The sequence below is a fragment of the Hyla sarda genome, chromosome 9 (assembly GCF_029499605.1).
Source record: "Hyla sarda isolate aHylSar1 chromosome 9, aHylSar1.hap1, whole genome shotgun sequence".
NCBI lineage: Eukaryota > Metazoa > Chordata > Amphibia > Anura > Hylidae > Hyla > Hyla sarda.
In genome coordinates this window covers 67,447,733-67,465,579 of record NC_079197.1, presented here as the reverse complement: position 1 = coordinate 67,465,579, position 17,847 = coordinate 67,447,733, and the positions used below count along the sequence as shown (strand labels likewise).

Below are 17,847 nucleotides of genomic sequence, written 5' to 3'. Positions count from 1 at the left end.
CCGCTCGCGATGCGCACCCCGGCTCCCGTACCTTACTCGCTCTCCGTCAGTTCTGTCCCGGCGCGCGCGGCCCCGCTCCCTAGGGCGCGCGCGCGCCGGGTCTTTGCGATTTAAAGGGCCACTGCGCCGCTGATTGGCGCAGTGGTTCCTATTAGTGTTATCACCTGTGCACTTCCCTATATCACCTCACTTCCCCTGCACTTCCTTGCCGGATCTTGTTGCCATCGTGCCAGTGAAAGCGTTTCCTTGTGTGTTCCTAGCCTGTGTTCCAGACCTCCTGCCGTTGCCCCTGACTACGATCCTTGCTGCCTGCCCCGACCTTCTGCTACGTCCGACCTTGCTTCTGTCTACTCCCTTGTACCGCGCCTATCTTCAGCAGCCAGAGAGGTTGAGCCGTTGCTAGTGGATGCGACCTGGTCACTACCGCCGCAGCAAGACCATCCCGCTTTGCGGCGGGCTCTGGTGAAAACCAGTAGTGACTTAGAACCGATCCACTAGCACGGTCCACGCCAATCCCTCTCTGGCACAGAGGATCCACTACCTGCCAGCCGGCATCGTGACAGTTGTACAATCAGATTACACACATGTGCCATGCACGGCACATGTGTCAACTTGCTCAACCTCGATGCGGCCAACAAATTTGTTCCGTTGTCACAAACCACCTTGCCGATCTCCAGTTGGTGCAGAGTCAGCCACTGGTCCACCTGTGCGTTCAGGGCCGACAGGAGCGCTGGTGCGGTGTGACTCTCCGCTTTGAGGCAAGTCAACCCTAAGATGGCGTGACACTGCCGTATCCGGGATGTGAAATAGCACCTGGGGAGCTGACGGTGACAGTGATGTGGAGCAAGACGCAGCAGTGGAAGAGGACTCGGCCGAGGATGTTACGGAAGAGGATGGAGTAGGAAGAGTAGAGGAGGTGGCAGCAGGCCTGCCTGCAAGTCACGGCGGTGTCACCAACTCCTCTGCAGAGCCACGCATTCCATGCTTGGCAGCCGTCACCAGGTTTGCCCAGTGAGCAGTGTAGGTGATATACCATGCTTTGCAGACCAGGTATTAGTGGTCAGATGGACCCTTGCCCCTACACTGTGTGCCAGACATGCCACAATTACCTTTTGCACAATGGAGTAAAGGTTGGGGATTGCCTTTTGTGCAAAAAAAATTTGTCCGGATACCTTCCTCTGCGGAGTCCCAATGGCTACAAATTTTTTAAAGGCCTCAGACTCCACCAGCTTGTATGGTAAAAGCTGGTGGGCTAGCAGTTCCGACAAGCCAGCTGTCAGACGCCAGGCTAGGGGGTGACTTTGAGACATTGTCTTCTTGCGCTCAAACATCTCCTTGACAGACACCTGTCTGTGGGCAGATGAGCAGGAACTGCTCAAGGCGAGAGACGGAGAGGCGGATGGTTGAGAGGGGGCAAGGAGGGCAGCAGTGGTTGACCTGGCTGAAGATGCTTGACCAGGAGGAGGATGGTGGCTTTGACTTTGTGTGCTGCTTGTACTGACGTGTTGATCCCATAGGCGTTTGTGATGTGACATCATGTGCCTTCGCAAAGCAGTTGTGCCTAGGTGAGTGTTGGACTTCCCATGACTCAGTTTCTTCTGGCACAGGTTGCAAATGGCCTTGCATGTTGTCAGAGGTATACACACAAAAAAAATGCCACACTGCTGAGCTCTGCGATGACGGCATTCTGGTGGTGGTAACAGCATGCGTTGATTTGTGTCCCGTCTGGCTGACCCCGGTTGCCGATGCATGCTGTCTGACTGTGCCACTAGCTCCGTGCGATGACCTCCCCCTGCTTCCAACTCGTCTCCTCCTCCTCTCTGTCTCCCCATCTGAACTTTCCCCCTCTTCTTCTCTTCTAGCGGGCACCCACGGACACATCGTCATGATCAATACCTTCACCGCTATCTGACACCTCAAGAAATGAAGCAGCAGCGGGTACAACATCATCATCACACCGTACGTCCATGTGTGTAATACTGCCTGACTGAGACATATCCCTGTTAACTACATCCTCTGGCAATAATGGTTGCGCATCACTCATGTCTTCAAACTGATGTGTAAATAACTCCTCTGACGGATCAAGTAAAGCTGCTGTGGTGCTAGTGTTGGTGGTGGCGGTAGGCGGGCAAGTGGTAGCATGAGAGGTGCCCGAAGCTAAGCTAGAGGAGGAGAAGGACAGTGCGTCAAGGTTCCGAGCGGAAGCTGTAGTAGATTGGGTGTCTTGTGATAGCCAGTCAACTAAGTCCTCAGAACTTTGGGGTTCAGGGTACGTGGCCTCTGAACACTGGCCATTCTAGGGCCAAAGGGAATCCCAGCACCAAGACGGCCCCTGCGGGGTGGCCTTCCTCTGCCTGTCATTTTTTTGGTTATATCTGCACAAGTGTCACACCTAATGTGATTTGCACTAGGGTGACACAATTTGCCCTGCAGGCAAGAAAAATGGCAACTGTGATGTGAACTAACAGTGACGACTGATTTTATTTAACAGCCAAAAAAGGTTTTTTTTATTTTATTTGCACAACTGTCACACCTAATGTGATTTGCACTAGGGTGACACAATTTGCCCTGCAGGCAAGAAAAATGGCAACTGTGACGTGAACTAACAGTGACAACTGATTGATTTTATTTAACAGCCCAAAAAGTTTTTTTATTTATTTGCACAACTGTCACACCTAATGTGATTTGCACTAGTGTGACAATGAGCAAAAAAACTTGCCAGCGGAGTTCCCCTTTTATGCAGTGGTCCACAACCAGGGTGCCTCCAGCTGTTGCAAAACACACGGACTGATATATTTCAGCCCTTTGAATACTGTAGTAGTTAATTGCTTTAAAGAAAAAAAGCTTGCCAGTGGAGTTCCCCTTTTAAGTAGTGGTCCCCAACCAGGGTGCCTACAGCTGTTGCAAAACACACGGACTGATATCTTTCAGCCCTTTGAATACTGTAGTAGTTAGTTGCTTGAAGGAACTTACGTTTGATTCTGGTGTACCCCTTTTAACCAGCGATTCCCTCCCAACCAGGACTGATATCTTTCAGCCCTAAAAAGGGCTTTTTTGGGTACTGTCCTTAAAGCAGATGTTACACTAGTGAGTAAACTGGTTACACTTTAGGAGTAAACTGGACCCTGAATACACCACCTAGCAGCAACCTAGCTATTGCTTTCCCTATACAGCAGGAGCAGCTTCTCTGACCCTCCACTTCCTAAGCCTGCAGCATGCTGAATGAGGGTAAAATGGCGTTCGTGCAAGAGGTAGGAGGGTCTGGAAGGGAGGGACTGCTGCTGATTGGCTGTAATGTGTCTGCTGACTGACTCACAGGGTCAAATTTTACTGCAATGTTAAAGTATAGGTGGCGGATTGAACTTCACATATGTTCGCCTGGCGATGCGAACGCGAACATGCGAAATTCGCCAGGAACTGTTCGCAACATCTCTACTGGTAGGGTGAAAACATGTAAGATCAGTAGGAGGAACAACTCGCCATGGTCTTGTCCTATGTTTGCTGCACCACACTTTGTTTTTGTATCATGATTTTATGAGAAGGAATAAAAGTGATTTTTTTTTAACTGTCAGTGCTGTGATTTTTCTGCTCGTGGACTCGGACTGTTAACGCTTGAAGAGGATCATTTTCACATGCATGGGAGAGGTGAGTCCTGTTTTTGCTATATGTGAACATAGTCTCACAGTCACTGGAGAAACATACCAAGACATCAAGAGCAGTTGTTAATTTTAAATGAAAAGTATATAGAAGTAGAAATATTTAAAATATTAGTCAAATTACAATAAACTTTTTTTTTTATTAATTTCATGTGTATTTATTAGTATAATAGTTAATCCCTAATTCGTGCTTTAGAGGCTCTTTATATTTTTTTTTATCTCTGTACAGCTTCAGCTGCACCTATGTATGACTTCATATAACCACTGGACTCAATCCATAATACAATTCTATTTAGGGCAAAAAGCACATGAAAGCCTGCATCTGTGCAGTAACAAATCCTACAACTGTCTCTTTAATTAGAAATGCACAATTTACTTCATATTGAACAGTGCAATAATAATGCAGCTTTCTGGGTATTGCTGATACATGTGCAAAAACTTTAAATCGAAAACAGAGAAAATGATTGCTACCTGCATTTTTTGGGATGTTCATCCCTCTTGTTATTAAACTCTAGAGATATTTTGGCATCCAATCCGATTCCGAAGTAATTATTCATAGTGCATTTCTCTGAGAATTGTCTGAAGAAAAAAAACACGTATAAATGCAGTTCAGTGAATGTACTACAGTTAGATAGTCATACAGAACATATAGTAGTGATAGGGATCAGTACAGTACATGTAGTACAGGTAGAGATGAAATACTAAACTGTCAAGTCAGGGCATTGATTTCGGTAATGGTGCCAGATGACTGGCAATAGTTTCTCCTAAAGTGTTTTTGATGCATTAATTCACAGGCATTTTACCAGTGAAACATGCACATTACAGACAATTGTGTGCACATCAAATCACCACCATCTGTGCCCCAGATCAATGCACCTGAGATCCTTGTTATCTGAGAAACCAATCCGTAGTTCTTTTCATTAAAAGATGGGTAGTTGGGAAAATATATTGCTTTACAAGATGCATTAAAGCTGCATAAATTGCACTTTTTGCATTGAGCTTAAAAATAGCCATGCGCTTTCAATATCTGGTTTGTGCCATAAACTTAAATAGTTGTGAAAATATTTTGCATTTCAAGATACATTAAAGAGTACCTCTTATGATCTTGTTAAATTTTATTATCCTCGAAGTTCACTGCCCCATAATGATAAACCACCCCCTGCCTTTATTAGGTGGCCAAGCAACGATGTTGCATAGGACACTTTTTGTTTTTGCTCAGATAATTATTTGGTGGCCAAGCAACAAAATTGCACTGGACACCTATTGTTTTTGCTCAGATTATTAGGTGGCCAAGAAACATAGTTGCATAGGTCTCCGTTTGTTTTTACACTGATTATTATTATTATTCAGTTGCCAAGCAACGAAGTTAAACTGGACACCTATTGTTTTTGCTCAGATTATTAGGTAGCCAAGCAACGATTGCATAGGACACCTATTGTAATTGTTCAGATTATTAGGTGGCCAAGCAACAAAATTGCACTGGACACCTATTGTTTTTGTTCAGATTATAATTATTATTTTTAGGTGGCCAAGCAACGAAGTTGCACTGGACACCTATTGATTTTACTGAGATTATTAGATGACCAAGAAACAAAGTTGCACTGGACACCTATTGTTTTTACTCAGATTATTATTATTTTTAGTTGGCCAAGTAACAAAGTTGCATAGGACACCTATTGTTTTTACACAGATTATTAGGAGGCCAAGCAATGAAGTTGCACTGGGCACCTATTGTTATTGTTCAGATTATTATTATTATTTTTATTACTATTATTCCGCCACAAACTTCACATGCCTATATATGCTGCACTGTTACTGCTAAACTCATGAGACTATGCTCAGTTGAAGGCCCCTGAGCTGTGCATAATCTTATGTAATACATAAAGGTCATAGGTCACATGGTAAGGCCGTCATCTTGGTTTTCGAGCCAATTTTGCACAATATTAAAAAATCTTTTTCACTGCAACAGATAAAGCTGCAGATAGATAAGTCACTGTGTGTGGTTACACTGTTGTGCAGAGTCAGATTTTTCGTTATAAGACTTTTGTTCACATGGTGTGGCCGCCATATTGAATTGCACAATATTCTACAAACATCTTCTCTGAAACCGCATGTTACAATTACGTATAATTTGGCAGACATGTTCATGGTTACCTCATGTACCAAGGTTGTTAAAGCTGGTTCATTTGCATAATCCATATGGCCACCGCTCACGAATAACATTTATGTGTGTAATATTTATGTGTGTAATATCTACACTGTTAATTAAAAACTTATGTTTCTGTGCACAATAGGACAGTACTATTGCGCTTAAGATTTTTTTTTTTTTACATAAAGGTCATAGGTCAAATGAACTGGCAGCCATCTTGCCTTAGGTGACAATATTCAGTGCTATAGGCAAAGACATGGCCTATAGTTGCTTGATTCCTCCCTACTACCTTTCTTGTGAATGGGCACGACATTTGCTAATTTCCAATCTTCCGGGATGACTCCTGTTACCATTGATTGGTTAAATAAATCTGTTAACGGTTTTGCTAGCAGATTTATCTAACCAATCAATGGTGACACAGCATGGAGGTGTTGGCAGCACGAGGAGACCATATAGTGGCTTAATGACACAGCGTGGAGGGGTTGGCAGCATGAGGAGACCATATAGTGGCTGAATGACACAGCGTAGAGGTGTTGGCAGCATGAGGAGACCATATAGTGGCTGAATGACACAGTGTGGAGGTGTTGGCAGCAGGAGGAGACCATATAGTGGCTAAATGACACATCATGGAGGTGTTGACAGCATGAGGAGACCATATAGTGGCTGAATGACACAGCGTGGAGGTGTTGGCAGCATGAGGAGACCATATGGTGGCTGAATGACACAGCGTGGAGGTGTTAGCAGCATGAGGAGACCATATAGTGGCTAAATGAAACAGCATGGAGGTGTTGGCAGCATGAGAATACCATATAGTGGCTGAATGACACAGCTTGGATGAGACTGAAGCATGAGGAGACCATATAGTGGCTGAATGACACAGCGTGGATGTGGTGGAAGCAAGAGGTGACCATATAGTGGCTGAATGATACAGCGTGGAGGTGTTGTCAGCATGAGGAGACCAAATAGTGGCTAAATGACACAGCATGGAGGTGTTGGCAGCATGAGGAGACCATATAGTGGCTAAATGACACATCTTGGAGGTGTTTGCAGCATGATGAGACCATATAGTGGCTAAATGACACTGCGTGGAGGTGTTGGCAGCATGAGGAGACCATATAGTGGCTTAATGACACAGCATGGAGGTGTTGGCAGCATGAGGAGACCATATAGTGGCTGAATGACACAGCTTGGATGAGGCTAAAACATGAGGAGACCATACAATGGCTGAATGACACAGCATGGAGGTGGTGGCAGCATGAGGAGACCATATAGTGGCTGAATGACACAGCTTGGATGAGGCTGAAACATGAGGAAACCATATAATGGCTGAATGACACAGCATGGAGTTGTTGGCAGCATGAGGAGACCATATAGTGGCTGAATGACACAGCGTGGAGGTGTTGGCAGCATGAGGTGACCATATAGTGGCTTAATGATACAGTGTGGAGGTGTTGGCAGCATGAGGAGACCATATAGTGGCTAAATGACACAGCGTGGTGGTGTTGACAGCATGAGGAGACCATATAATTGCTGAATGACACAGCGTGGAGGTGTTGGCAGCATGAGGAGACCATATAGTGGCTGAATGACACAGCGTGGAGGTGTTGGCAGGATGAGGAGACCATATAGTGGCTAAATGACACAGCTTGGATGAGGCTAAAACATGAGGAGACCATACAATGGCTGAATGACACAGCATGGAGGTGGTGGCAGCATAAGGAGACCATATAGTGGCTAAATGACACAGCATGGAGGAGTTGGCAGCATGAGGAGACCATATAGTGGCTGAATGACACAGCTTGGATGAGGCTGAAACATGAGGAGACCATACAATGGCTGAATGAAACAGCATGGAGGTGGTGGCAGGATGAGGAGACCATATAGTGGCTGAATTACACAGCGTGGAGGTGTTGGCAGCATGAGGTGACCATATAGTGGCTTAATGACACAGTGTGGAGGTGTTGGCAGCATGAGGAGACCATATTGTGGCTAAATGACACAGCGTCGAGGTGTTGGCAGCATGAGTAGACAATATAATGGCTGAATGACACAGCATGGAGGTGTTGGCAGCATGAGGAGACCATAAAGTGGCTGAATGACACAGCGTGGAGGTGATGGCAGCATGAGGAGACCATATAGTGGCTAATTGACACAGCGTGGAGGTGTTGGTAGCATGAGGAGACCATATAGTGGCTGAATGACACAGCTTGGATGAGGATGAAGCATGAGGAGACCATATAGTGGCTTAATGACACAGCGTGGAGGTGTTGGCAGCATGAAGAGACCATATAGTGGCTAAATGGCACAGCGTGGAGGTGTTGGCAGCATGAGGAGACCATTTAGTGGCTTAATGACACAGTGTGGAGGTGTTGGCGGCATTAGGAGACCATATAGTGGCTGAATGACACAGCTTGTATGAGGCTGAAACATGAGGAAACCATACAATGGCTGAATGACACAGCATGGAGGTGGTGGCAGCATGAGGAGACCATATAGTGGCTGAATGACATAGCGTGGAGGTGTTGGCAGCATGAGGTGACCATATAGTGGCTTAATGACACAGTGTGGAGGTGTTGGCAGCATGAGGAGACCATATAGTGGCTAAATGACACAGCGTGGAGGTGTTGGAAGCATGAGGAGACCATATAGTGGCTGAATGACACAGCGTGGAGGTGTTGGCAGCATGAGGAGACCATAAAGTGGCTGAATGACACAGCGTGGAGGTGTTGGCAGCAGGAGGAGACCATATAGTGGCTGAATGACACAGCGTGGAGGTGTTGGCAGCATGAGGAGACCATATAGTGGCTTAATGACACAGCTTGGATGAGGCTGAAGCATGAGGAGTCCATATAAATGCTGAATGACACAGCAAGGAGGTGGTGGTAGCATGAGGAGACCATATAGTGGCTGAATGACACAGCGTGGAGGTGTTGGCAGCATGAGGAGACCATATAATGGCTGAATGACACAGCGTGGAGGTGTTGGCAGCATGAGGAGACCATAAAGTGGCTGAATGACACAGCGTGGAGGTGTTGGCAGCATGATGAGACCATATAATGGCTGAATGACACAGCGTGGAGGTGTTGGCAGCATGAGGAGACCATAAAGTGGCTGAATGACACATCGTGGAGGTGTTGGCAGCATGACGAGACCATATAGTGGCTGAATGACACAGCGTGGAGGTGTTGGCAGCATGAGGAGACCATATAGTGGCTGAATGACACAGCTTGGATGAGGCTGAAGCATGAGGGGACCATATAAATGCTGAATGACACAGCGTGGAGGTGGTGGCAGCATGAGGAGACCATATAGTGGCTGAATGAGACAGCGTGGAGGTGTTGGCAGCATGAGGAGATCATATAGTGGCTGTATGACACAGCTTGGATGAGGATGAAGCATGAGGAGAACATATAGTGGCTGAATGACATAGCGTGGAGGTGTTGGCAGCATGAGGAGACAATATAGTCGCTGAATGGCACAGCATGAAGGTGTTGGCAGCATGAGGAGACCATATAGTGGCTGAATGACACAGCTTTGATGAGGCTGAAACATGAGGAAACCATACAATGGCTGAATGACACAGCATGGAGGTGGTGGCAGCATGAGGAGACCATATAGTGGCTGAATGACACAGCGTGGAGGTGTTGGCAGCATGAGGTGACCATATAGTGGCTTAATGACACAGTGTGGAGGTGTTGGCAGCAGGAGGAGACCATATAGTGGCTAAATGACACAGTGTGGAGGTGTTGGAAGCATGAGGAGACCATATAGTGGCTGAATGGCACAGCGTGGAGGTGTTGGCAGCATGAGGAGACCATAAAGTGGCTGAATGACACAGCGTGGAGGTGTTGGCAGCAGGAGGAGACCATATAGTGGCTGAATGACACAGCGTGGAGGTGTTGGCAGCATGAGGAGACCATATAGTGGCTGAATGACACAGCTTGGATGAGGCTGAAGCATGAGGAGTCCATATAAATGCTGAATGACACAGCAAGGAGGTGGTGATAGCATGAGGAGACCATATAGTGGCAGAATGACACAGCGTGGAGGTGTTGGCAGCATGAGGAGACCATATAGTGGCTGAATGACACAGCGTGGAGGTGTTGGCAGCATGAGGAGACCATAAAGTGGCTGAATGACACATCGTGGAGGTGTTGGCAGCATGACGAGACCATATAGTGGCTGAATGACACAGCGTGGAGGTGTTGGCAGCATGAGGAGACCATATAGTGGCTGAATGACACAGCTTGGATGAGGCTGAAGCATGAGGAGACCATATAAATGCTAAATGACACAGCGTGGAGGTGGTGGCAGCATGAGGAGACCATATAGTGGCTGAATGAGATAGCGTGGAGGTGTTGGCAGCATGAGGAGATCATATAGTGGCTGAATGACACAGCTTGGAAGAGGATGAAGCATGAGGAGACAATATAGTGGCTGAATGGCACAGCGTGGAGGTGTTGGCAGTATGAGGACACCATATAGTGGCTTAATGACACAGCGTGGAGGTGGTGACAGCATGAGGACGCCATCTAGTGACTGAATGACACAACGTGGAGGTGTTGGCAGCATGAGGAGACAATATAGTGGCTGAATGACACGGCTTGGACGAGGCTGAAGCATGAGGAGACCATATAGTGGCTGAATGACACAGCGTGAAGGGGTTGGCGGCTTGAGGAGACCATATAGTGGCTGAAAGACACAGCATGTAGGTGTTGGCAGCATGAGGAGACCATATAGTGGCTGAATGACACAGCATGGATGAGTCTGAAGCATGAGAAGACCATATAGTGGCTGAATGACACAGTGTGGAGGTGTTGGCAGCATGAGGAGACCATATAGTGGCTAAATGACACAGCGTGGTGTTGTTCGCAGCATGAGGAGACCATTTAGTGGCTGAATGACACAGCTTGGATGAGGCTGAAGCATGAGGAGACCATAAAGTGGCTGAATGACACAGTATGGAAGTGTTGGCAGCATGAGGAGACCATATAGTGGCTGAATGACACAGCAAGGAGGTGTTCACAGCATGAAGAGACCATATAGTGGCTGAATGACACAGCATGGATGAGGCTGAAGCATGAGAAGACCATATAGTGGCTGAATGACACAGTGTGGAGGTGTTGGCAGCATGAGGAGACCATATAGTGGCTAAATGACACAGCGTGGTGTTGTTCGCAGCATGAGGAGACCATTTAGTGGCTGAATGACACAGCTTGGATGAGGCTGAAGCATGAGGAGACCATAAAGTGGCTGAATGACACAGTGTGGAAGTGTTGGCAGCATGAGGAGACCATATAGTGGCTGAATGACACAGCAAGGAGGTGTTCACAGCATGAAGAGACCATATAGTGGCTGAATGACACAGCGTGGAGTTGTCAGCAGCATGAGTAGACACTAGGCCTTCACAATCCCTAAAATTAAAAGATGAATTCAGAAATGTAAACTGAAGATTTTGGATAGCTAGTGCTACCTACCATAACAAGTTTTTTAGAACCAGACCCAGGCCCAGCAGCAGTATCAGTAAACCATATATTGCCTGAATGACACAGCCTGGAGTTGGCTGAAGCATGAGGAGAATAGTGTTGAGCGGCATAGGCCATATTCGAATTCGCGAATATTCGCGAAAATATGGACGAATATTCGTCATATATTCGCGAATATTCGCATATTCGTAACATTCTCGTCTTATATTCGCATATGCGAACATTCGCGTATGCGAAAATTACCATATGCAAAAATTAGCATATAGCAAAATTAGCATACGCGAAAATTCGCATATGCGAAAATTAAGCATAAGCAAATTTTCGTATATGCGAAAATTCGCACACCAGTCTCACACAGTAGTATTAGAGCCTTCTTTACACCACACAAGCTGGAAGCAGAGGGATGATCACTGTGATGTGTACTTCGAAAAACAAACAAACAAAAAAAACGAATATTCGTAATTACGAATATATAGCGCTATATTCGCGAATTCGCGAATATGTGATATTCGCGAATAAAATTCACATTGCGAATATTCGCGAGCAACACTAGAGGAGAACATTGAAATGTATGATTTTATTATTTAAATTTGTGATTTAGAAATTTAAATGAATGATTTTGAAATGTAACTTTTAACTCCCAAGTTTTAGTGTCCTGGACCCCTGCGTGTGGGTACAAAGGGCCAAATCTAACAAGCCCCCACAGGGCTCATGTGGCTGTGAGATGTAGGCGCAATGTCTCCATTGCCCTGACCAGCCATTGTTTCCAACATTTTTCGCCAAGGCAAACCATGTGAAGAACAGCGTGACACCGCCGTGCCCTGTACTCATGGTGTGCTGAAGGGCCACTGAGAATTGTCCGGGCAGTGGAGACTGAGGACATGGTGGAGGAGTCAAACACTGTCACATGACCAACGGGCTGACAGAGTGGAGCAGGAAACAGCATGAGTACACAAGAGTGGTTCACAATCCCTAAAAGTAAAAGGTGAATGTTGAAATCTCTATTGAAGATGCATGTTAGGTAGTGCTATCATCCACATATTTAAGGCCCAAGCCCAGAAGCATCAATAAGCCAAGTATAACGGGATAACGGGAGCCCAGGCCTCTCACTGCGACTCCTGCTGCCACTCGCCCCTAGTCTGCTGCCAACTCTGCCTGAAGTATTTAGGCCTCTGCCACTCCTCTTAGCACGTCCTTGAACTTCTCTGTCTGACATACTTAGTGCGTATATGAGGGTATAACAATACGCTACACCAGTGGTGGGCAACCTTTTTTTTCAACTGAGCCAAATTTCGCCAAAACCACAATTGAAATTTATTTTGAGAGACACATTTTTAAAAACCGAAAATACATAGAATGGTACACTGTTTTTAGTTTCAATAAGTTTTTATAGAGAATATTCTGCATGCAAGTATCCACATAGGTCGGGAGGATACAAATAACACAACTAATAAAACAAAAACTTTAGAACGATATTATTTATCGATAATGTTAAATTCCGTAAAATTTGCCTTACAATGTTGAGAAAATTATATCCTGACAAATTGGTATCTGTGGATGACGCACTGGTATTTATCTGTGGATGACGCATATATGGCATCTTATGTGTGTGTAAATAGTATTGTAAAATTAGTGGGGCTCATCATGGATATTTTAAGCAGGGTTCTCCACCTTGATGGATACACCCAAACAGTTGGCAAGAAGTACAAGTAATAAGACAGGCATGCACACATTGCACTGGCTCTGCAGTCAAGTTGAATAAAAGTAAAAAATGACAACATAAAATGAAATAAAAATCAAGATACAACTAAAAAAGTACATATAAAAGTATGTGAAAACACACTCAAATAGTCCTCACTGGTACTGTTATATATTGACCTCAGAACCTTGCCACTAACTTATTTTGCTGGCTCCTAGATTACGATATTCCGCAATTTTATGTCCACACACCCCTTTTCACATCAACCCTTTTTATGTCAATCCCACAATGTCACATTTCTCCCCTCATGTCACATTTCTCCCCTCATGTCACATTTCTGCCCCTCCATGTCACATTTCTGCCCTTCGTGTCACATTTCACCCCCTCATGTCACATTTCAACCCCTCGTGTCACATTTCTGCCCCTCGTGTCACATTTCTGCCCCTCGTGTCACATTTCTGCCCCTTGTGTCACATTTCACCCCCTCATGTCACATTTCACCCCCTCATGTCACATTTCTCCCCCTCATGTCACATTTCTCCCCCCTCATGTCACATTTTTCCCTATCCCCCCCCTCCATGATGGCCATCACACCTTTCTTTTTACCCTGCCCTGTTCACATCTCTCATTTCCATAGTTAGGCACACTTAATTCATAATCACAACCCCCTTCCCATGATGGCCATCAGTCACCCCTTTCTTTTTGCCCTGTTTTGCCAGTTCACATCTCTCATATGAGTACATAATTCATAATCAACCCCTCCCTCCGTGATGGCCATCAGTCACCCGTTTCATTTGTCTCTCCCTGGCCATGCCCACATCTCTAATTTCCAAGTTCCAGAGGCATATAGTTCATATTCATCCCCTCCCCCCCCTCCATTCCCCCCCAACCCTTCCTTTTTCTGTCACAGAAATTGAGTCCCCAGAGGCAGGCAGGCCAGGCCATTGCTACACCTACCGGATGACACGTTGCTTATTTGGGAGGCACAGTCTTCTTCTGAGGGCGGCAGACAGAGAGAGGATGCTGCCTTTCCACCGCGGCGCTACACAGAAAGTCATGCCCCCCCTATACCACATGACCCGACTAGAGCTGTGTGGAGCCAGCTGCCGGGGCTGCATACAGGACATGCATTGACAGAGGCTAGCTGCAGAGTCCTGACTTTTGGGGCAGCCGCCCGAGACACACACTGTACCCACTGAATATAATACTGCCACACATTGTACCCACTGAATATAATACTGCCACACACTGTACCCACTGAATATAATACTGCCACACATTGTACCTGCTGAATACTGCCACACATTGTGCCCACTGAATATAATACTGCCACACATTGTACCCTCTGAATATAATACTGGCCCACACTGTACCAACTGAATATAATACTGCCACACACTGTACACACTGAATATAATACTGCCACACACTGTACCCCTGAATATAATAGTGCCACACACTGTAACCTCAGAATATAATACTACCACACACTGTATGCTCTAAATATCCCTCTGAATACAATACCGTGATGTATTGTGGCTTATGAAAACCGTACTACCCCAGAAATTCGTTATACTCTGTGCCCCTCATATATAGTAATGATGCCTCATCCTGTGCCTGCACATATAACTATGACCTGTCCTGTTCCCCCTCATAATAATAATGCCCTCTGTCCTGTGCCCCTACCATATAATTCCCCCCTGGGCTGTGCCCCTCACTTATAATGCCCCTGCAATGTTCCCCTCACATATAATGCCCCCGGGGGCATTTTAAATAAGGGGCACATAACAGGTTGAATTATAAGTAAGGGGCACATAACAGGGTGCATTATAAGTAAGGGGCACATAACAGGGCATTATAAGTCAAAGTACATTATATGTTAGCGGCTCAAGACAGGGGGGACATTATAAGTGAGGGCCTGTAATGCCCCCCTGTCATGTGCCCCTCACATTGAATGTCCTCTGTTATGTGCCCCTCACTTATACTGCCCCCCTGTCATGTGCCCCTCACATTTAATGTCCCCCGGTCATGTGCCCCTCACATTTAATGCCCCCCTGTCATGTGCCCCTCACATTTAATGCCCCCCTGTCATGTGCCCCTCACATTTAATGCCCCCTGTCATGTGCCCCTCACATTTAATGCCCCTGCAATGTTCCCCTCACATATAATGCCCCCTGCCCTGCACCCTCAGGGGGCATTTTAAGTAAGGGGCACATAACAGGGGGCATAAGTGAGGGGCACATGACAGGGGGCATTAAATGTGAGGGGCACATGACAGGGGGCATTAAATGTGAGGGGCACATGACAGGGGGGCATTATACGTGAGGAGCCCCCTGTCATGTGCCCCTCACTTATAATGCCCCCCTATCTTGGGCCGCTAACATATAATGTGCTTCGACTTATAATGCCCCGTTATGTTCCCCTCACATATAATCCCCCCTGTCCTGCACCCTCAGGGGGCATTTTAAGTAAGGGCACATAAAAGGGGGCATTATAAATCAGAGCACATTATTTGTTAGCGGTACAAGACAGGGGGTCATTATAAGTGAGGGGCACATAACGGGGCCCTGTCAGTCTGCCGGAAGTAGCCATTCCAATGTCCCCCGCAGGAAGCCGCGGCCAACACATGGGATACATGGAGGGGGGCATGTTGGCCAGCACTCCGTGCAGGGTTCAGCACACCCCCTTACAGTAGACTGCAGGGCCCCTGTTCGGGAGATTGTAGGGGGTCCTAGCGCTCGGATGCCCCACAATCTATAACTTATCCTCTGTCTCAGCAAAAATAGATGTTGGCAGCAGTGGGATAGATAGAAAGATAGATATGAGATAGATAGATAGATAGATATGAGATAGATAGATATGAGATAGATAGATAGATATGAGATAGATAGATAGATAGATGATAGATAGATATGGGATAGATGGATATGAGAGATAGGAGATAGATAGATAGATATGAGATAGATATGAGATAGATAGATAGATATGAGATAGATAGAAGATAGATAGATAGATAGATATGAGATAGATAGATAGATAGATAGATAGATATAAGTTCAAGTAATGGAGAGGTATGTACCTTTCCTTGGTGAGGATCGCACAGCGGCGCTAGCAGGAGGCTGTCTTGTCAATTATGCACAGGAACAGCAGTAGTAAAACCAAACAGGTTTATTGGTAGGTATAAAATAAAATAAGAACAGGTACAGAGACAACGCGTTTCGCAAGGATCCCCTTGCTTCGTCATGAGATAGACAGATAGGAGATAGATATGAGATAGATAGATAGATATGAGATAGATAGATAGATAGATAGATATGAGAGATAGATAGATAGATAGGAGAGAGAGATAGATGATAGATATGAGATAGATATGAGATAGATAGATATGAGATAGATGATAGATAGATAAATATGAGATATATAGATAGATAGATATGAGATAGATAGATAGATAGATAGATAGATAGATATGAGATAGATAGATATGAGATAGATATATATATATAGATAGCAGCAGAAGAATGCAGCAGCACACTGCCAGCACAAGGATATAGGTGAAACATGAAGCTAATAGTGCCTCACTATTTCATAGTTTCCCATTTGCATCTATTACACCATAGCTGTATAGCTCTCCATGTTTTAACTGCATTTTCATGTTTCACCTATATCCTTGTGCTGGCAGTGTGCTGCTGCATTCTTCTGTTGCTGTATATCTAGCCTAGTAGCGTGCACCTGTAGGCCAGGTCCATATAATAGTTTGGTATCAACTAAAGTGCTGGCTGACTTATTCTTTGTCTGTATTGCACATACGGGGGAGTGGCTACCTCCATGTTGGCCTTGCACCCCACCCACCTCTATCAGGTGTGTATATAAGGTGTCTTGGATGTTCCAGATCCTGCCATGCTTACTGAACTGTTCACACAGAGGCATATACACAGTGTAGGGTCCGTCCCAAGGAGGCTACCTTATCGGGGTGGGATGGTCCAAGCTATTTGACCGCCGGCGGAGACAAATTTGCGAGCTAAGTGCCTCACTATTTCATAGTTTCCCATTTGCATCTATTACACCATAGCTGTATAGCTCTCCATGTTTTAACTGCATTTTCATGTTTCACCTATATCCTTGTGCTGGCAGTGTGCTGCTGCATTCTTCTGTTGCTGTATATCTAGCCTAGTAGCGTGCACCTGTAGGCCAGGTCCATATAATAGTTTGGTATCAACTAAAGTGCTGGCTGACTTATTCTTTGTCTGTATTGCACATACGGGGGAGTGGCTACCTCCATGTTGGCCTTGCACCCCACCCACCTCTATCAGGTGTGTATATAAGGTGTCTTGGATGTTCCAGATCCTGCCATGCTTACTGAACTGTTCACACAGAGGCATATACACAGTGTAGGGTCCGTCCCAAGGAGGCTACCTTATCGGGGTGGGATGGTCCAAGCTATTTGACCGCCGGCGGAGACAAATTTGCGAGCTAAGTGCCTCACTATTTCATAGTTTCCCATTTGCATCTATTACACCATAGCTGTATAGCTCTCCATGTTTTAACTGCATTTTCATGTTTCACCTATATCCTTGTGCTGGCAGTGTGCTGCTGCATTCTTCTGTTGCTGTATATCTAGCCTAGTAGCGTGCACCTGTAGGCCAGGTCCATATAATAGTTTGGTATCAACTAAAGTGCTGGCTGACTTATTCTTTGTCTGTATTGCACATACGGGGGAGTGGCTACCTCCATGTTGGCCTTGCACCCCACCCACCTCTATCAGGTGTGTATATAAGGTGTCTTGGATGTTCCAGATCCTGCCATGCTTACTGAACTGTTCACACAGAGGCATATACACAGTGTAGGGTCCGTCCC

The 17,847-nt window shown here is 45.8% G+C and overlaps 1 protein-coding gene across 10 annotated transcripts in view; it reads right to left on the bottom strand.

Annotated features, from left to right (window-relative positions):
- LOC130290823 (diacylglycerol kinase eta-like) overlaps positions 1 to 17,847 on the bottom strand; it is a 1,161,394-nt gene that overhangs the window by 280,261 nt on the left and 863,286 nt on the right. For all 10 annotated transcript variants that reach the window (XR_008847710.1, XM_056538928.1, XM_056538925.1 and 7 more), the window contains one exon: positions 4,128 to 4,235. Coding sequence is in view for 9 of the 10 variants with exons in the window: in XM_056538928.1 (XP_056394903.1) it covers positions 4,128 to 4,235 (108 nt within the window). In the remaining variant the exon portion in view is untranslated. The remainder of the gene's footprint in view (positions 1 to 4,127; positions 4,236 to 17,847) is intronic.